The following is a 22,314-nucleotide window of genomic DNA, read 5'->3' as shown; positions in this document are numbered from 1 at the left end:
AGAGTTGCACCCCTTCTGAAAAAACCTACACTCAATCCCTCCGATGTCAACAACTACAGACCAGTATCCCTTCTTTCTTTTCTCTCCAAAACTCTTGAACGTGCCGTCCTTGGCCAGCTCTCCTGCTATCTCTCTCAGAATGACCTTCTTGATCCAAATCAGTCAGGTTTCAAGACTAGTCACTCAACTGAGACTGCTCTTCTCTGTATCACGGAGGCGCTCCGCACTGCTAAAGCTAACTCTCTCTCCTCTGCTCTCATCCTTCTAGACCTATCGGCTGCCTTCGATACTGTGAACCATCAGATCCTCCTCTCCACCCTCTCCGAGTTGGGCATCTCCGGCGCGGCCCACGCTTGGATTGCGTCCTACCTGACAGGTCGCTCCTACCAGGTGGCGTGGCGAGAATCTGTCTCCTCACCACGCGCTCTCACCACTGGTGTCCCCCAGGGCTCTGTTCTAGGCCCTCTCCTATTCTCGCTATACACCAAGTCACTTGGCTCTGTCATAACCTCACATGGTCTCTCCTATCACTGCTATGCAGACGACACACAATTAATCTTCTCCTTTCCCCCTTCTGATGACCAGGTGGCGAATCGCATCTCTGCATGTCTGGCAGACATATCAGTGTGGATGACGGATCACCACCTCAAGCTGAACCTCGGCAAGACGGAGCTGCTCTTCCTCCCGGGGAAGGACTGCCCGTTCCATGATCTCGCCATCACGGTTGACAACTCCATTGTGTCCTCCTCCCAGAGCGCTAAGAACCTTGGCGTGATCCTGGACAACACCCTGTCGTTCTCAACTAACATCAAGGCGGTGGCCCGTTCCTGTAGGTTCATGCTCTACAACATCCGCAGAGTACGACCCTGCCTCACACAGGAAGCGGCGCAGGTCCTAATCCAGGCACTTGTCATCTCCCGTCTGGATTACTGCAACTCGCTGTTGGCTGGGCTCCCTGCCTGTGCCATCAAACCCCTACAACTCATCCAGAACGCCGCAGCCCGTCTGGTGTTCAACCTTCCCAAGTTCTCTCACGTCACCCCGCTCCTCCGCTCTCTCCACTGGCTTCCAGTTGAAGCTCGCATCCGCTACAAGACCATGGTGCTTGCCTACGGAGCTGTGAGGGGAACGGCACCTCAGTACCTTCAGGCTCTGATCAGGCCCTACACCCAAACAAGGGCTCTGCGTTCATCCACCTCTGGCCTGCTCGCCTCCCTACCACTGAGGAAGTACAGTTCCCGCTCAGCCCAGTCAAAACTGTTCGCTGCTCTGGCACCCCAATGGTGGAACAAACTCCCTCACGACGCCAGGACAGCGGAGTCAATCACCACCTTCCGGAGACACCTGAAACCCCACCTCTTCAAGGAATACCTAGGATAAAGCAATCCTTCTGCCCCCCCCCCCCCCCCCCCTTAAAAGATTTAGATGCACTATTGTAAAGTGGCTGTTCCACTGGATGTCATTAGGTGAATGCACCAATTTGTAAGTCGCTCTGGATAAGAGCGTCTGCTAAATGACTTAAATGTAAATGTAAATGTAAATGTTAACCAAATCTAAAACAAAGCTAAATCAACTAATTGATGTGATCAAGTCCTTCAGCATTATGGCTGAAGCCTGATGGTGAGAGAGTGCCTTACCTTGAGTGGTTCAAGATAGCCTTCCAGTGCAGGATGGAAGGAAGGTAGAGCACTGAGACTGAGATGTGCTTTTTCAACCATTTGGTCAAAGAGATAGCTGAATGTGTAAGCTGAAAAACACCGGTAAAACAAGTGGAAAACATCCATTCTATGTTCGACATTGAGGTGCTGGGATGTGAGGCCGAATTGCTGTGGATGCCAGGGAATGGAGTGAAAACGTCAGGAGGACTACATGAGAAGGCTACTATAGGGGTTTTCTACTTTTTCTTTCTACTGATGAGGAAAAGATACAGTATTACCCTATGCTGGAAAATCAAATAAAAAAAATCCCCATTCATCATTGATTCTAATCACTTTATTTCAATACATATTACTAATACAAAATAGTATGTACAAAGGCTAAACTAGGTATTTTTTGCATAGGTTAAAGGTTAAAGAAAGCCAGAATGGAATGGCACAGTAAACTCCAATAACTACCACACAGGAAGGACAGAAGCAGAACAGATAACTCATGGGGGTAAAGCTCAGTAAAAAAATACTCGTACCCACATCAAGCAGATAAAATGGGCAATGTTATAGGATGCTCATCATCTGTAGAAACCAACCCATAAAATCAGAGAGAGAGAGAGAGAGAGAGATGACAACAACTGTCATTTGAGTTTCTATTATGATAGTTCATCACACTGTCTGCCGTACCGGTCCCTTAGGTTTAATTTAAAAGAGCACATTTGGCAGGGGGGGGGGGGGGGGGGGGGTTGCTTGGTGTAGCCTAACTGCTGACAACAGCTCACTCATTGGTTCACTGCTGTTTGAAAATCTTACAATATACCAAAATTTTATGTTATTCAGATTCAAACAATATTGTAAATACTGTATAGTTAACAGTGCCAACAAAAAAGCAACACATTAACAATGTCAGTCTTCAAACATGAAAGGCAAATGAGTGTACAGGGTATCATGGAATTTTGCAACACACTTTCCTTTATTTCAAAAATAGCAGGATTTAAAGAATGAAATGTAGTGCACCACCTTATATTCAGAGTGATTTTACATGTAGCAGAAAAACTCCACAGGACAAGGCTGACAGGTAGAAGATAATACTGCCGTTTGCCACGACACTACATCAAACACACTATTCAAGAGCATACACTTCAGAACAGCTCAGATAGTCAGCTTTAGTGGTGGGGGATTAGAGAAGAGATTATAAAAATATGTCAAAGGTGGTAGATAGAAATGAGCTGCTTCCTTTCAAATTCCCTCATAGCCGACAAAACCCCAACAACCATTCTTCCCTTTCCGTCTCTAGTCTGTGGCAGTGTTTCGATGTGAAGAGAGTAAATACTTAATGCTCATTCCAAATCCATGCATGAAATGTATCTCTCACTACAAGCTGCAATAGTGTAAAAACATGAATACAGTACTAACCTCAAAAAACATATGAACATTTCATATACACTGCTCCTGAATGAAAATGTACAAATGCAAACAAACTATCAAAGGAATAAAATATTAATAAAATAACAATTAATGGGTAGGATATTAGTTAACACCCATACAGCTGAGAAAATGATTTCCAAAAATATACAGTCAGAGAGAGCGTACGTGTTAGTCGGTAAGATCCTGCTGTCATTTAGAATTTCATTTCATATCAAATGATGCCAATAGGTATTAGGTTCATGAGTTCCTTCCTATTGTAGAGGTGCAACAGTTGATCATTTGTGAAATTAGATTATTTACACCCAGGACTAGCATAAGCGTAATGCAGTAAAAGGAATTATGTTGCTTAGTCAGTGTCATCTGAGATTTAACACATTCCACAGGGCAAGGTTGGGCAGGCATTTACAAAAGTGTTACAGGTATGGTTAAAGACATACCGCAGATAATAGAAAAGCACTCTTAATTTAAAAGATCTTCGTATATCCTCCTACTCTGACTGCATGTTCCTCCCTCAAAACGGGACGTGGATAAATGCCTGTGGCAAAGTTAAGACAGGAAGGTGGTTTAGTTGCACCTTGAACAGGAAAAGTTTTTTTATCTTCAACTCTCCCGTCTAACTATCCTTTTATAATCCCGAGGATAAAATACTAATGATGTTATGTTCTCCGGTTGACTGACAGTGAGCTTCAGACAAAACAAAGCCAAGTAGAACATAGTAAAACAGCATATTGTATAAAAGCAAGAGACAAAAACAATTTGTGTTAAAGTAACAGGCCTTCTTATACTGCACCCCTACGAACATGAACAAACAACAATTGTTTAAACACTGAGAAACCAATTGACGATGGGAGAATGTGAGAGAAGCAAAGACATGAATGAATTCCTTCAGAAGAACAGAAACATTTCTGAATGGTTGAACACTGACATTTCAAAGAGGGCAGTGACAGTTACACGTTACATGAATGACAACGGAAAAACAGTTTGAGATTTTGAGATGATTCTTGAACCACGTCTGACATATAAACAGTGTGAAGCTGGTTCGTCTTCAAGATTTAAAAAATATATATCTATCTATCTTCATGCTGAAGAGGCTATTCTGCATTTCATTCAACATCAAACAATTCCACCCCAAATCAGTTCACACAATGTGGCAATGTCAGACTTTTACAATACAGTAATGATCACAGATATGATCAGTTAAGTCTATGATGTTAGATGCAGTATTACTTCTGGGAGCAAGCTTAGTGACAAATAAAACTCCCCTCACCACCACCCAATCTTACTCAAGGGAGAGGGTGCAAGGATTTACAAGGGGGGTACAAGGGATATACATGTAGGTCTACACTCTACAGCAAACAAGTTCTTAAGGGACCAAAAACAACTGTCACGTCGCTACAAATGTCTATCCTGGCATGTACCTTGCAGAATTTTCTGGAGCGCTAAATTGTGACGACTGTTTGTGGATGCACCCAGGCTGAGGGGATGTGAAGCCTCTGCTTTACATCAGCAGCTGTCATGTTTTCCCTGTGGAGTATGATGGGGGCATCCGGTGAATCAGAGGTAAAAGGTGAGCAACAACCAACTGAGCCTGTGACGCAGCTACACAAAAAACAGCATCTGCTGCAATCTACCACTATGTAGAGTATGTACATCCCAATATGTTCAAATAAAGATGTCCTAATCAGCCTTAATTAATGACCTTAGATGATCCTGCAGATGATCCTTGCTGCAGACGGAGAGTGTAAAAGCTAGGCAGCAGTGTCTCTGAGCTAGCTGTGTTTGGTTACATTACCTCTACTTCCCATTTATTCTTCATGTAGCAGCAATGCAGTGTCAGAGTTCTTACACTTCTTATCCCAAGCAGAATCCTAGCCCCTAACCCTCCTACATTTGTAAGATTACATTTGTTAGCTTTGCAACTTCTGGGCCCGATTATCTAACTTCTTATCAAATTTCCCAAAGTACAGTAAACATTCAGCCAGTTCAGCCAACCTCCATGTTAATAATGAATCAGTTTATCAATTACTACAAGCAGACGGTTGGCAGTGAACGCCTCTTAAATTTCCATCTTCTTCTGCATGATTACATGTTAAAGGAAAACTGGGTTGCGTTCATTAGGGCAAGCATTGGAAAATGTGCGTTTCCAGGTAGTCCCACACTGTTTCGGTCTGTTTTGATGGTGCCTAATGGACATGACCCTGTTGGTAAAGCCCTCCTAAGTAGTTTAGAGTGTAGTTATCCAAGTGGCCTGAAAAAAACGACACTTGTTGTTCAGGACTCCTGTGGTTGAGCCATACATTGACTTACGTTGTGGCGCTAGTAAAACGACTTGACCTACAGGACGCGTTGCCGTATCTAAACCACTGCATCGCCTTTTGATCTGATTCCCTCCCTCACCTTCCACCCCCTCTGTGACAGACTGAAGCAGGGGATGTGCTTTGAAAACTACAACAGCAGTAGCATCCAGACTAGAGGTATAGATAGATACATCATCACTTAGTCTAGCAGGAATGTCAGTGGAAATGTGTACTGCGAAGAGTTTCTCTCCCCCCTGCCGTTCTGACATGTAAAAAGAAAGAGAGAGAGGGAGAGGAGAGAGCGAGAGAGAAGGAGATAGAGAAAGAGAGGGATTGTTTTTTAAAGAGTTCAGGTGTGCCAGAGGAGAAACACTGCAGAGAAACTCTTCAGACGATCAATGCTGTAGTAGACGTTTGAAGGCAGCTATCCATCCAGCAGTTCTGTTCTCTCTCTCCTCTCAAATCTCACGCTGCCGCCACTGCAGTAGAAGCTCTATCAGTCTGATCTAATGCTGCAGTCACTAGTCTCAGCCCTCAGAGAGAGAGAGAGCACCAGATATCTCTACGTGCCAGTCCTGACGGGCCCGTATTAAACACATTCATTTTGTAACAGTCTATTTATTTTATTTCAGAATGGAAGTACTGGTGGTTATAGACTATCTTAAGCTGAATCTAGCTATATTAAGATGAATGCACTAATTGTAATTCACTCTGGATAAGTGTCTGCTAAATGACTAAACTTTGAAATAAATCTAGGATGGGTGGAAGTTGAAAAGAGAACAACACTGGTATGTTTCTTTGTGTGTTGAGTGGTGAGATGGTTATCTAGGTGATTTGGTTGATTTTACTATTGATTTCAAGATTTGTAATTCCTATCACAGAAAATTCCTGATGTTCCAAGAACCTGTCTGAATCCAGAGCACCTTGCACTAAGGACTCCTGGCATTATAACCCTGATCCTAACCCCTGACCTCTGACCATCCACAGCCTCTAAACACATCTCATCCATTTTACAGCTCTGACAAGAGATAAGACTTAGCATATCAAACACTCCATTCCATATGAGCATAAAGAACACATTTAGGGAAATAATCATGTTGTATTGGGGAAAAAAACATTGTTGTCTGACATTTTCAATAACAAAAAGTTCCAGGGAGTAGAAAACTAGCATGCTATGTGGAGCCTTTCATCATTTACAAGGGAAAGTTAACATAAATAATCAACACGACAAAATCCATGAAAGCCAGGAGGGAACTACAATATCGGTTTTCTTGTCTTCTCTTTCTTTGCCTTGCAGGGGGATGTGAGTATTAGTAAAGCGTTTGTCGTTTCAGAAAATCCGTACTTCCCACAAAACTGTTAGTACAAGCACCCCAAAAATAGAAATGTACTTCTGAAGAGGAGAGCGATAACCTAAGGGTTCCTTGCCAAAAGTACATTTGTCCTTTTATCTTCCAGTCCCATTTTTCTTTGGCAAATGAATGGTGGAGTGGACAGAGCAGAGGAGGAGGGTGACACAGCTGCAGTCTGTACAGGGTTTCTGGGAAGAATGGGGAGGCTTAGTGATGCAGTGGGTAAGGGGGGGATAGGGGGTCATCCAGAGTCTTTCCCATCAGGCAGCGTATGTGGCTCCTTTCACTGTGTGCCGTCTGTCACCCGCTAAGCATCGTACTTCTTCCCCGTTCTATGGATTTGGTGGAACAGTGTCATGGAGAACGCCATGCCGAGGAGCTGCAGAGGAGAGGGAGAACACAGTGAATTTTAAGTCTAAATAGGTTTTATTATTGTTATTGACACAGTGAATGGTACAGTGCAGCCAGCTCTGAGTGATGTGTATACAGATGTAAGATCTTAATTTGAGCCAGTTTGCTACAGCAGGAAAAAATCCTGCAGCCACAGGTAATGTGAATTATTATGTGGATTATAATTAATGGACATTTTTGTCAGACATTAAATATCTGGTATAAAAATATCTATTGTCTGTGTCAAATCAAATCAAATTGTATTAGTCATGTGCCGAATACAACAGCGAAATGCTTACTTACGAGCCCCTAACCAACAGTGCAGTTAAAAAAAAATGGATAAGAATAAGAGATAAAAGTAACAAGTAATTAAAGAGCAGCAGTAAAATAACAATAGCGAGACTATATACAGGGGTGTACCAGTATAGAGACAATGTGCGGGGGCACCGGTTAGTTTAGGTAATATGTACATGTAGGTAGAGTTATTAAAGTGACTATGTATTGATGACAACATAGAGTATCAGTGGTGTAAAGAGGGGGGGAGCAATGCAAATAGTCTGGGTAGACATTTGGCTAGATGTTCAGGAGTCTTATGGCTTGGGGGTAGAAGCTGTTTAGAAGCCTCTTGGACCTAGACTTGGCGCTCCGGTACCGCTTGCTGTGCGGTAGCAGAAAGAACAGCCTATGACTAGGGTGGCTCGAGTCTTTGACAATTTTTAGGGTCTTCCTCTGACACCGCCTGGTATGGAGGTCCTGGATGGCAGGAAGCTTGGCCCTTGTGATGTACTTGGCCGTTTGCACTACCCTCTGTAGCGCCTTGCAGTCGGAGGCCGAGCAGTTGCCATACCAAGCAGCGATGCAACCAGTCAGGATGCTCTCGATGGTGCAGCTGTAGAACCTTTTCAGGATCTGAGGACCCATGCCAAATCTTTTCAGTCTCCTGAGGAGGAATAGGTTTTGTCGTGCCCTCTTCACAACTGTCTTGGTGTGCTTGGACCATGTTGGGGCGGCAGGTAGCCTAGTGGTTAGAGCGTTGAACTGAAAGGTTGCAAGATCAAATCCCTGAGCTGACAAGGTAAAAATCTGTCATTCTGCCCCTGAACAAGGCAATGTTCCACTGTTCCTAGGCTGTCATTGAAAATAAGAATTTGTTCTTTAACTGACTTGCCTAGTTAAAAATGTTTTTGTTTGTTTGTTGGTGATGTGGACACCAAGGAACTTGAAGCTTTCAACCTGCTCCACTGCAGCCCCGTCGATGAGAATGGGGCATGCTCGGTCCTCTTTTTCCTGTAGTCCACTTATATAAGTATTTTCAAATACACAGTCAAAAACAAGTACTTTTATTTGAGTATTTGAATCGTTAATTGTAATAAAAAAATACTTGACCAAATTATATTAAGAGGATTTTCAAATAATTCTTTAAAAATACTATTTTCAAATACCTGGGTAAACGCATGCAAGTGTATTTGAGTCAGTGTATTCACATTTTTTTAATACTTCCCAAACTTCGAACGTTTGTGATATTTGAAATCGTATTTGAACCCAGGTCAGATTTTTGTAGTGGTTGATACATTTTTTTGTAAGGTAAAATCAAGTGAAATTTCTAATGGGAAATTACAAACTTCAGAAGCCTTTTTAAACCTCAAATACTCTACAAGTTGCAGAAAGTTCTCCTGCAACAGGGTGATAAAATTAAGATCCTACATCTGTACTCTGCTACACTAGTGTTGTGTTACCTCTCTCTCGTTCTCTCTCTCCACACACAACAAGCTTCCTCTGTATCTCACTGAAGGAATAACGTGAGATAAGTGAGCGCATTATGTCAATGAGGCAAATTTTGCCGCACCTGAAAAAAATGGTATTCTCTTTGAAGTTTTCCATTATGAAATAGCCTGTGATACGCACGACTACTTTCACATCAAACAAAGTCGGAAGGCTGATCCTAAATTCTTTATCTGAAGCAGTAAGGAAGGGGGTGAGTGGTACTCTTTATTTTAGAACAGACCTGGGTTCAAATACTATTTAAAATCTTTTAAAAACTTTCAGCGTTTGCTTTAGCCTGCCTGGAGTGCCATATGGATGGGGTTTACAGTTTTGACACTGAAACCGGGTCTGTTACAGAAGCAGACTGCACTTACTGCAGCCAGAAGTTACCTTGAGTGTATGATCACAGTTATTTTACCAGTCTCCGGAGCAAGGCTAAGCACACATCACAGATCACACCCCAAACCATACACTGTCACACACAGACCCACACCCTTGTTGTGTGTATGTACTGACATGTATGTGTAACTGATAGATGCACACACACACACTACATGTTCATGTTTTTAAATGTATGTCAATTGTAAAGTCTTGTCTGTAATGTATTTTTCGTTATGTGTCGGACCCCTGGCATACAGGTGTACTGTACTGTCTCACTAATAGGCTGTGGGATGTTATCTAGGTGGTGGGGTCAGGTCAAAGGTCAAAGCCCTGCAGAGGAAAGGGGAAGGGTCTATTGCCCTTCTGCTGCTGCATGCTCAGCCTACTATATACTGTATGCATTAGAGGAGATCCAGATCCCCATTCTCTCTCTCCATCTCTCCCATTCTCTTTCCTGCTCTCTTTCTCTCCCTCCCTCTCAAACACCCTATGCAAATAGTAGGTGTGTTTGGGATTTGTGTGTGTGCAGACAGAAGCATACTATCCCTGTGGTACAGTCTAAAATCATGGTGACTACACTAGTCTACATGAAAGAGATTGGGCTCTGCTGCCTCATAGACAGGTAGGGAAGACAGGAAGGGTAGACAAGGAGACAGACAGGTAGGGCACACAGAGAATCACACAATAACAGAAGATAGTCAGACAAAAAGGAAAGTGAGTCAGACTTCTGAGTCAGGTACTTTAGGTTAGTCGGAGAGACAGACCACAAGGACAGAGAGAGAGACAGGTACTTTAGGTTAGTCAGAGAGACAGACAGGTACTTTAGGTTAGCCAGAGAGACAGACGGATACTTTAGGTTAGCTAGAAAGACAGACAGGTACTTTAGGTTAGCCAGAGAGACAGACAGGTTCTTTAGGTTAGTCAGAGAGACAGACAGGTACTTTAGGTTAGTCAGAGAGACAGACCACTAATACAGAGAGAGAGACAGGTACTTTAGGTTAGCCACAGAGACAGACAGGTACTTTAGGTTAGTCAGAGAGCGGACCACAAGGACAGAGAGAAAGACATGTACTTTAGGGTAGATCGACAAGAAGGACAGACATGAGGAACATAGAGATGCAGCAGTATGCTGAGATCTCTTTATCAGGTCTCATATCACTTTCTGGTGTCTGGCTCTGGTTACAGCTCCAGCGTTCGGCACAGCGCCAGGGGGATTTCATTCCCTCAGACATGACCATATTTCAGTATGGCAGAATGTGTGTGTGCTACTACACCCACTGAGCATGGACCTTATTACGGGGCTGTCTCTCACAGGGAGGGTGAGAGAGGAGTCACACACACAGGCTCCATGGAGAGCTTGCTGCTTACCTGCACTACCAAGATGCACATGCCAATGGTTCCCATGAGATGCTTATTGTCATCGAGCCACTCCTCCACCTTCTCATAGCAGCCCTAGGGGACAGAAGGACAACAATAGAAGAGTGAGTGGACACTAGCACCTGACAGAGAGAGAGTAAGAAAGAAGAGAGATAGAAGAGAGAAGGATACAGGGCGATGCAGAAGATACAGAGGAATAATGGTCTGCCGAAAATGGCAATTGTCAAGCAATTTAACACGATCAATTTTGAATGTGGGAAGACATGAAATATTTCAGACAAACAAGGGTATTCAGAAAAGAACACAGATTCAGTTAAATCACTGTAGCTATCATCTCTGGTTCATGCATACGGTTAGATGTTATTGCGAGTTCATTCGCAGGTCACAACTACTATCTCCATCTGGCGGGGGAGTTTGTTACAGTTTCAGCTGTTACAGTGTGTCCTGTCTATACTGAAACATACATGACTATCTGGCCATCCCCGCTGGGCAGGATTACATGGCAGATATTAGAACTGAAATCCCTGATGTTTTGTATTGTAAAATCAAACTGCTTTAAGCATAATGAAAGCAACATTTTACATGGTGACCAAAAATGCAGACCATTTAAAATCTTAATGATATTCAAAACAATTGAATCCTTATCTCAACACACTTGCAAATTAACTAGTTTAGTAATATAATAATAACAATAATAATAGTATAAATAATAATATAATAACATATGTCATTTAGCTTTTATCCATTTAAAAAATATAGATTATTTTTTTCTGAGCAGAAAAGTGCTCTTTGTTTTCCCAGGCTTGTGACATTGGCAAATACATTGGATTGTTGCATATTACCTACAGATGTAGGATCTTAATTTGAGCCAGTTTGCTACAGCAGGAAAAAAATCCTGCAGCCACAAGATATTAATTATTTTCTGGATTACAATTAATGGATAAGGGAAAATCAAGTCTGACATTTCAAAGGGAAAATTACAAACTTCAGAAGTCTTGTTAAACAAGTTTAAAATCGTGTGACTGTCAAATCTTGTGACTGTGACTGCCCAGTGCCCACCCAGTGCCCACCCAGTGCCCAGTTTGCCCACTCACCCTTGTCCAAAACATGTTGGTGGAGTTCCGTCCGCATTCTTGGTAGTGCTCCTGGCAGCAGCGGTCGGGCACCATTTTCTCCTTGAGGGCCTCATGCCAATCTGTGTACCCTACCACCCCACAACACTTCCACTGCATCACACACACACACACACACACACACACACACACACACACACACACACACACACACACACACACACACACACACACACACACACACACACACAGAGGGAGAGAAAAGGAGAAGTTAGTGCTACCTGTCTGTGAGTCCTTAAACCAACTCTGATAAATACCACAGTAAGTAGTCTACTGTAATGATTTATGCTCCCTGTACAATGCAGTCCCTATGTAGCTTCAAGGAGCCCATAGCATATTTGAAGAAACAATATGGACTTTCCATACTGGATGTTCCGTTAATAATACATATTTAAACATTCATGGCAAATAAGGCTTCGCTATACAGTAAATGCATTTTTGCACTATCCTGAGGTGAACTTGAGTCCACATGAAAGTTAGTGTGCAGTCATGATGATCCCAGAGTGTTCAGTGTGTTCACATACTACAAACCTCTGCTTGGATGATGTTCCATGCATTCCTAAGGCCTACGTTGTTGTCTGTGTTGTACAGAGACAAGCCATCTTTCAGGTCCTGCTTGGCATTCTCACTGACCTGAGGACAGATCACAGACAACACAGAAATCTTGAATACAACAATACTTGCTTGGCATTCTCGCTGACCTGAGGACAGATAACATAACCCTGGGTTAGATAGACAGCTTCAGGTGAGCTAGAAATCCGGAAGAAACATTGAATTATACTGTATATCTATTTGACTTTGACTGACGTCACTCGAATCCCTCCACTGAGCTTACATTTAAATATGACTTATGCATTGCTATAGCATTTTCCTCTCGACTGGATCTTAACAATACGACCAGTGCTCATGCCATATCTGGTGGAGATACATATTTCAATGCTTGGCTGTTCCACAGCAGCCCTGTATACCTAGAGGGCTGGGAAACTGCGATGGAATATTGTAGACGGAGAACGGAGATGAGAGTCATTATATTGGGAAATTACACTGTGGAGTGGTTGCTGATTATTTCACAAGGAAGGAAGGCTGGGGAAAGCAATTTGTATCATATTGAAATCTTAAAACGGAAGCACTGTGTCTGTAGAAGTACAAGATTTCCCCCCATTGAAGTGAATGGCACAATAACTGTGCCAATGCGGTCAGTGGAAGATACAAGGATATGCAGTGTGTCTGTCATCTCTAATCTACACTCTGAGATGAAGCACAAACAGACTGACTGAGGAAAAGTTTAACAATGTTTACATTTACATTTCAGTCATTTAGCAGACGGTCTTATCAAGAGCGACTTACAGTTAAGTGTATTCATCTTAAGATAGCTGTGTGAGACAACAACATTGTTACTAAAGACTGGCTCGTTGTTTGGCAAAATGTGAAAATTAATATGAAAGGACCGGACATGAAAGTACAATTCTGTCTGGACAGGAACTGAGCAGCCAGAGAATAACAACAATCGATTCTTGCTGAGGACATTCAAATATAAGATGACCCTTTGAAAGACCAGTAGTCCCCATCTATTCAGTGTCACAATCAGTGAGCCACAGCAAAACATTTGAACTCATTTGAATTATCTTGAGTGGTGCATACTGATTCATAATCGGTGTGAAAAAAATACAACAAGTGTAAATAAATGATTTGCTGAATTAATCATAAGAGAGGAATTTGTTTCTTCAGAGTAATTATAATTTCACAAAGAATAAAAAAGTATCATTAATCATGCATAACCCACTTAAATTCTCCCAAATCTTTGAAATAAGATTACTATAATTTCAAATCATCCTTTTTCTCCCTCTCTCTGCCAAAGTGGAGCAGTGTGTGCGTAATGTACCTCATCAGTCGGGAGGAATCATCATATCTGTCTCTCTGTGCAGGGAAATGATGGAGAGCACTATCATCCATCTCTCCCTCTCTCAGCCCCATGTCTCCATCTCTCCACTATCATCCAGCACTCCCTCTCTCAGTCCCATGTCTCCATCTCTCCACTATCATCCAGCTCTCCCTCTCTCAGCCCCATGTCTCCATCTCTCCACTATCATCCATCTCTCCCTCTCTCAGCCCCATGTCTCCATCTCTCCACTATCATCCAGCACTCCCTCTCTCAGCCCCATGTCTCCATCTCTCCACTATCATCCAGCTCTCCCTCTCTCAGCCCCATGTCTCCATCTCTCCACTATCATCCAGCTCTCCCTCTCTCAGCCCCATGTCTCCATCTCTCCACTATCATCCAGCTCTCCCTCTCTCAGCCCCATGTCTCCATTTCTCCACTATCATCCAGCTCTCCCTCTCTCAGCCCCATGTCTTCATCTCTCCACTATCATCCAGCTCTCCCTCTCTCAGCCCCATGTCTCCATCTCTCCACTATCATCCATCTCTCCCTCTCTCAGCCCCATGTCTCCATCTCTCCACTATCATCCATCTCTCCCTCTCTCAGCCCCATGTCTCCATCTCTCCACTATCATCCAGCTCTCCCTCTCTCAGCCCCATGTCTCCATCTCTCCACTATCATCCAGCTCTCCCTCTCTCAGCCCCATGTCTCCATCTCTCCACTATCATCCATCTCTCCCTCTCTCAGCCCCATGTCTCCATCTCTCCACTATCATCCAGCTCTCCCTCTCTCAGCCCCATGTCTCCATCTCTCCACTACCATCCATCTCTCCCTCTCTCAGCCCCATGTCTCCATCGCTCCACTATCATCCAGCTCTCCCTTTCTCAGCCCCATGTCTCCATCTCTCCACTATCATCCATCTCTCCCTCTCTCAGCCCCATGTCTCCATCTCTCCACTGAGTCTCTCTCTACTCTCTCCCTCCTTCCTACCTCTCTCCTCTCTCTTGCTCATTACTGCTCCCCACAGCCACACAATCACAGGAGAGAACAGGGGACCAGTCATCATTGAGCCCAAAAGCACCTTCTTCGAACCTGGCTTGAAATGCAACATAATGATCAAGTGTATACCACAGTTAACGAGGCATACTAATGACTGCAAAACAAACGACAGGCTTGATCTCTCACTACTTTGATAAATGTTTTTCTCTACACAGCAGAAATGCATGCAAACACATTGTGTGAGTTCTGATAAAACGCTTGACTCAAGTATATCCTGATGGTGAAGTTGTTCCCTGATAGCAAAACTATGCCGTTCCTAGAGAAAACTACCACTCATCACTCATGATGAGATTAACTTTCCTCAGCACCTATCAAAATGCATCAACAGAATACCTAAAGGAGACATATTGACAGAGTGTAAAATGTGTCTCATTATGGAGCACACTGTACTGGCTTCCTCTGGGCTGCAGATCCACCTGCATCAGCAGAATAGGATGGGAGCGAGAGAGGCCATCCATCATGTCCAAGCAAGCCAGGGGGCTGCGGGCTGCAGGCTGGAGCCATGGCCAGGTGGATGGGATGGACAGTGAGAGGGAGTAAGAGGGAAAGGCCATTACACTACTGTAAGTGAATAGATAATGAGCCAGCTTCCCACCGGTCACTGTGTGTCTCCGGTGTCGGAGACAGACACACTGTAACACACAGAGGTGGGTTGTGCTGTTTGGTGTCAATGTGTCCTGCCCTGGCTGCAGGGGGCAAGTGGCTCTGAGATCACTGTAAAGTGTTTCAGAGCAGACAGCCAGTGTGAGAGAGAGGAACACTGCCGCCCCCTGCCTGCTAATGACCTACAGACCTGGGGGATGCCTGGCGCCTCTGGCTCCTTTGTCATGGAAGACAATGGCCGTGTCGGAAATCTCTCTTGCCTACTACTTACTAAAACTATATATTGTGTACTTATCATACTATTTGTCTTACTTTTTAACTCTATATTGTTGTGAAAGGGTTCGTAAGTAAGCATTTCACTGTAAAGTCTACACTTGTGGTATTCGGCCATGTGACAAATAAAATGTTCTAAAATGTTATTCTCTTCCTCAATAGTGTGCAGCGAATTCTACCAGATGAAAAGCCTAAATGAGTATAACATCCTGTGATTTAAGCATTCCCATTTTCCTACATTTCACATACCATGAAAGGTAAAATTTTCCACATACCCAAGCAGTCTACTACTTAGACCGTAAGTACAGGCATTTGGACACGGACCATGATTTTCCTCTGTCATGGAAGACAATTGCTTTCTCTCTCTGGGTGTCACGCCCTGACCTTAGAGAGCCTTTTCATTACTCTATTTGGTTAGGTCGGGGTGTGATTTGGGTGGGCATTCTAGTTTTTCTATTTCTTTGTTGGCCGGGTATGGTTCCCAATCAGAGGCAGCTGTCTATCGTTGTCTCTGATTGGGGATCATACTTAGACAGCCTTTTTTCCACCTTTAGTTTGTGGGATCTTGATTTTGTGTAGTGCCTGTGAGCACTCCAGTCGTTACGTCTCGTTTGCTGTTTATTATTTTTGTTGGTGAGTTTCATGAAAATAAACATGTGGAACTCTATGCACGCTGCGCCTTGGTCCAATCCATCTCTAAACGAACATGACACTGGGGCTTGGGTCACTTGGCCAGGTGAATGCAAAGAGAATAGCTTTTTAGTATCAAAGCTTTTTAAAGTAAAATATCCCGTTTGAAAATATAAATTTTTTGAGTACATTGTTCATTGTTTTGTTCACCTTTAGAAGTTACATGCTATGCTTTTATTATTTGTGGTGCAGGGAATTACAGCTCCAGAGATTACTACTTTGTAGAAAAGATAGCTCCCACACACATCACCTCTGCTACCACTGTTAATTGTGTTGACGTTTCAAGGTCAGAAATGGATTAGAATTGAACATGAGAATTAGATGACATAGGTAGCTAACCTGGACAAATAAGGGTTACATTCAGGTAAAAATAGGTAAGAAAACCGCTAAAGGCTGTGTGAGTCACCACACATCTTACAGCTTACATTGTGGTGCCTTAATGCTCACTGAGGGAGAACTATATTGTTGATCAAAGAGAAAATATTTCTTAGACCTCCACACTTTCAAATCCCCACGGTCAAATCCCCACGGTCAAATCCTAGCATAATCCTCCTGGCCTGCTCCCGTTGGATTTGTTCTATCCACAGTTCTGAACACTGAACACTCCGCTACCTGGCCAGGGCTGCTACTGAGCACACTTGGGTTCAGATACTACTCACAATCTTTCAAATCATTTTAGCGTTTGCTCTAGCCTGCCATTAATTGCCAGATGGTCAGGTTTTGCACTTTTGCTAATATTCTATTGGTTCCATTGAGACAGGCAAGTTCAATCAAGCCCAGCTATAGTATTTGAAATTATTTCAAATAGTATTTGAACCGAGGTCTGCTATTGAGACCCAGCCACACCACCTGGGACACTCTACGATACAGACAGACACGCACAGGTGTCAATGCTAAGAGCTGGCACAACAACACTCAGCCAGGCTGGGTACCACATGGTATCAGTCACATGGTTTGGAATGGGACAGAGCACCCCACACAGTGTCCCTTGCCAGTGCTCACGTACATACTGTACATGAGACACTTAGCCAGATTGGGTTCTACTGTATGTTTGGAACCTGTCCCAGTGCCCCACCCAGTGTCCCTCGCCAGTCCTCACATACAGTAAGATACTCTGGGGGTCATCCCATGTCTGTCACATGGTTTGGAACTGGTCCCAGAGCCCCGCCCTACCTATGCGCCTCCCTCACCAGTCCACATACACAGATCTCCTCCTCTGACCACTAACGGCTTGTTCACTGTCCCTCTAACAGAGAGAAACAACAACAAAAACAGCAGGGCAAAGCCAAGAAGCCAAAAGAGCCCAACAACACAAGTTCATTAATAGAGCTACTCTAATCTCCCTCTATAGACTGTAGATTGATTAAGGTCAGCGCTGACTGCAGGGGGTCATGGCTGTGGACCGATAGACAGGGCAAGAGAGTGTAATTGAATGGTGGATGGTGGATAAATAATGTATGGGTGGGGATTTATAGTACAGTACTACTTTAATTCTCCCCATTTGTCCAGCATTGTGAGATGCCAGAGGGGCTCACAACCCCATACACATTAAAATGCTGTTGCGGTCTTCTAGCAGGGGCAAGCAGGAGCAGCCAAACCTCCAACCACTCCTGAACCCCTCTAGGGCCCGGCCATCGCCCCGTCCTCCATCCTCCCTTTCCCCAAATCAAATCAAATGTTATTTGTCACATGCTTCGTAAACAACAGCTGTAGACAGTGAAATGAAATGCTTACTTACAGGTCCTTTTCCAACAATGCAGAGTTCAAGATACAAGTAGAATAAAACAGAAATAGCGACACGAGGAATGAATAATGCATAACAATAAGGAGTAAAAATAACACGGCTATATACAGGGAGGAACAGTGCTGAATCCATGTGCAGGGGTACTGGTAATTGAGGTAGCTATGTACATATAGGTAAGGGTAAAGTGATTAGGCAACAGGAAAGATAATAGACAGTAACAGCAGCCTATGTAGTGAGTGTGAAAGAGTGAGTGAGTGAGTGAGTGAGTGTGTGTGTAGCGTCAGTATGCATTAGGGATGCAACAGTACGTTGTCGAACCTTTCGGTACGCCCCCTACGGTTCAATATGCATCAGTGACCCGCGGAATTACGATATGCCTGTCATTTTCCTATAATTTCCAAAACTTGCTTATTGTGCTGCAGACTACACGCACGTTGTACATTCAGATCCACAGAACCAAACGCGCAGCTTGTGAACAGGCAAGGCAGGCAACTGCTTGGGGCCCCAGGCCATTAGGGGGCTCCTGAGGGCTGACAAACTTTACTCCACAGCAATGTCTCAGAATGTAGCAACTGCAGTGACCGCAAACCGCTCCCCCTTAAACAACCTATGGACAATTTGCAGTGACATCTCAGTAGAAAACCTCCCTAAAGGGGCCCCATGAAGAAAGGGGAAACTAAAAACAAATATTCTCTCAGCTCCAACGTGACAAGAGAGCGCTAGCGAGACAGAGCGAAGCGGCGAGCGCTAGCGAGACAGAGCGAGACAGAGCGAAGCAAATTTGAAGAGGCACTGCCGTCTTTCAAATCTGCTGTGTGGGAACATTTTGGATTCAACGGTCAATACGATGACGAGGGTAAGAAGAACGTAAACAAACAAAGTACAGTCTGCAAGCATTGCTTTGCCACCGTCGGCTACTCAAGGTGGCAAAGTGTTTCCACTTCTAACATGATGTGTCATTTACGTGGCCATCACCTGGCCATATCCCTTGCAGGTGGAGCTGGAGCAAGGAGAGTCCACTCGCCAAAACACAACAATCTCTCTCCGTTGCCTTCCAACAACAATTTGCTACATATTCAGAAAAACATAAAGAAATAACGAAAGCAGTGGGAGTATTCATAGCCAAAGATTTGCAGCCCTATTCGGTGGTTACTGACTCAGGATTTCATCACTTGATGAAAACAATGTAAAGGCATTATAATGTCCCGTCCCCCCCCCACACATTTCAGCGGCAAAGTAATTCCCAAACTCTATGAAATATCACGGAGAGAAATTGAAAATAAATTGACACAGACAACCTATCTAGCTCTCTCCACTGATAGTTGGACATCCAGAGCAACTCAAAGCTACCTCACTGTGATGGTTCACTATGTACTGGAAGCTACCTCACTGTGATGGTTCACTATGTACTGGAAGCTACCTCACTGTGATGGTTCACTATATACTGGAAGCTACCTCACTGTGATGGTTCACTATGTACTGGAAGCTACCTCACTGTGATGGTTCACTATGTACTGGAAGCTACCTCACTGTGATGGTTCACTATGTACTGGAAGCTACCTCACTGTGATGGTTCACTATGTACTGGAAGCTACCTCACTGTGATGGTTCACTATGTACTGGTTTGGGAGATGAAGAGCTACGTGTTGCAAACTCGTCCCCTGTATAAGAGTCAAACAAGTGCAAACTTTTCTTAAATATAAAGATACCGAAACCGTACCGTTACCGTGGCCCACAAACCGTGATACATACCGAACCGTGAGCCCACTGTACCGTTGCATCCCTAGTATGCATGTATTTGCACGTTACTCCGCCAACTCGAATGTCCTAGCTGTGTCTGAATCCTGGCTTAGGAAGGCCACCAAAAATCCTGAAATTTCCATCCCTAACTATAACATTTTCCGACAAGATAGAACTGCCAAAGGGGGCGGAGTTGCAATCTACTGCAGAGATAGCCTGCAGAGTTCTGTCAAACTACCCAGGTCTGTGCCCAAACAATGTGAGCTTCTACTTTTTAAAATCCACCTTTCCAGAAACAAGTCTCTCACAGTTGCCACTTGTTATAGACCCCCTTTAGCCCCCAGGTGTGCCCTGTACACCATATGCGAATTGATTGCCCCCCATCTATCTTCAGAGTTCGTACTGTTAGGTGACCTAAACAGGGACATGCTTAACACCCCGGCCGTCCTACAATCTAAGCTAGATGCCCTCAATCTCACACAAATTACCAAGGAACCTACCAGGTACAACCCTAAATCCGTAACCATGGGCACCCTCTTGGATATCATCCTGACCAACCTGCCCTCTAAATACACCTCTGCTGTCTTCAACCAGGATCTCAGTGATCACTGCCTCATTGTCTGCGTCCGTAATGGGTCCGCGGTCAAACGACCACGCCTCATCACTGTCAAACGCTCCCTAAAACACTTCAGCGAGCAGGCCTTTCTAATCGACCTGGCCCGGGTATCCTGGAAGGATATTGACCTCATCCCGTTAGTAGAGGATGCCTGGATGCTCTTTAAAAGTGCTTTCCTGACCATCTTAAATAAGCATGCCCAATTCAAAAAACGTTGAACTAAGAACAGATATAGCCCTTGATTCACCCCAGACTTGACTGCCCTTGACCAGCACAAAAACATCCTGTGGCGTACTGCATTAGCAGAACAGGAACCAATATACTCAGTCAGTTAAGAAAGCTAAGGCCAGCTTTTTCAAACAGAAATTTGCATCCTGTAGCACTAATTCCCAAAAAATTTGGGACACTGTAAAGTCTATGGAGAATAAGAGCACCTCCTCCCAGCTGCCCACTGCACTGAGGCTAGGAAACACTGTCACCACCGATAAATCTACGATAATCGATCATTTCAATAAGCATTTTTCTACGGCTGGCCATGCTTTCCACCTGGCTACCCCTACGCCAGCCAACATCTCACCACCCCCTGCAGCAACTTGCCCAGCCCCCCCCCCCCCCCCCGCTTCTCCTTCACCCAAAACCAGATAGCTGATGTTCTGAAAGAGCTGCAAAATCTGGATCCCTACAAATCAGCTGGGCTAGACAATCTGGACCCTCTCTTTCTATAATGATCCGCCAAAATTGTTGCAACCCCTATTACTAGCCTATTCAACCTCTCTTTCGTATCGTCTGAGATCCCGAAAGATTGGAAAACTGCCGCGGTCATCCCCACACTCTAGACCCAAACTGTTATAGACCTATATCCATCCTGCCCTGCCTTTCTAAAATCTTCGAAAGCCAAGGTAACAAAGATCACCGACCATTTCGAATCCCACCGTACCTTCTCCACTATGCAATCTGGTTTGCGAGCTGGTCATGGGTGCACCTCAGCCACGTTCAAGGTCCGAAACGATATTATAACCGCCATCGATAAAAGACAGTACTGTGCAGCCGTCTTCATCGACCTGGCCAAGGCTTTCGACTCTGTCAATCACCACATTCTTATCGGCAGACTCAATAGCCTTGGCGTCTCAAATGACTGCCTCGCCTGGTTCACAAACTACTTCTCAGACAGAGTTCAGTGTGTCAAATCGGAGGGCCTGTTGTCCGGACCTCTGGCAGTCTCTATGGGGGTGCCACAGGGTTCAATTCTCAGGACGACTCTTTTCTCTGTATATATCAATGATGTCGCTCTTGCGGCTGGTGATTATCTGATCCACCTCTACGCAGACGACACCATTCTGTATACATCTGACCCTTCTTTGGACACTGTGCTAACTACCTTCAAACGAACTTCAATGCCATACAACAATCCTTCCGTGGCCTCCAACTGCTTTTAAATGCAAGTAAACTAAGTGCATGCTTTTCAACCGATTGCTTCCCGCACCCTCCCGCCCGACTAGCATCACTACTCTGGACGGTTCTGACTTTGAACATGTGGACAACTACAAATACCTAGGTGTCTGGTTAGACTATAAACTCTCCTTCCAGACTCACGTTAAGCATCTCCAAATTAAATCTAGAATCGGCTTCCTATTTTGCAACAAAGGATCCTTCCCTCATGCTGCCAAACATACCCTCATAAAACTGACTGTCCTACCAATCCTTGACTTTGGCGATGTTATTTACAACATAGCCTCCAACACTCTACTCAGCAAACTGGATGTAGTCTATCTCAGTGCCATCCGTTTTGTCACCAAAGCCCCATATACTACCCACCACTACGACCTGTATGCTCTCGTTTGCTGGCTCTCACTTTATATTTGGCGCCAAACTCACTGGCTCCAGGTCATCTATAAGTCTTTGCTAGGTAAAGTCCTGCCTTATCTCAGCTCACTGGTCACCA

The 22,314-nt window shown here is 44.2% G+C and overlaps 1 protein-coding gene across 2 annotated transcripts in view; it reads right to left on the bottom strand.

Annotated features, from left to right (window-relative positions):
• Positions 1 to 2,597: 2,597 nt before the first annotated feature.
• LOC139584486 (tetraspanin-9) overlaps positions 2,598 to 22,314 on the bottom strand; it is a 306,094-nt gene continuing 286,377 nt past the window's right edge. For both annotated transcript variants that reach the window (XM_071416411.1, XM_071416410.1), the window contains 4 exons: positions 12,300 to 12,401; positions 11,730 to 11,861; positions 10,627 to 10,710; positions 2,598 to 7,102 (listed from right to left, as the gene is read on the bottom strand). In XM_071416411.1, the coding sequence (XP_071272512.1) occupies positions 7,031 to 7,102; positions 10,627 to 10,710; positions 11,730 to 11,861; positions 12,300 to 12,401 (390 nt within the window). In that variant the 3' untranslated portion in view covers positions 2,598 to 7,030. The remainder of the gene's footprint in view (positions 7,103 to 10,626; positions 10,711 to 11,729; positions 11,862 to 12,299; positions 12,402 to 22,314) is intronic.

This window comes from Salvelinus alpinus, chromosome 9, assembly GCF_045679555.1.
Source record: "Salvelinus alpinus chromosome 9, SLU_Salpinus.1, whole genome shotgun sequence".
Classification (NCBI taxonomy): Eukaryota; Metazoa; Chordata; class Actinopteri; order Salmoniformes; family Salmonidae; genus Salvelinus; species Salvelinus alpinus.
The sequence above is the reverse complement of the archived record's forward strand: the minus strand, read 5'-3'. Positions and strand labels throughout refer to the sequence as shown.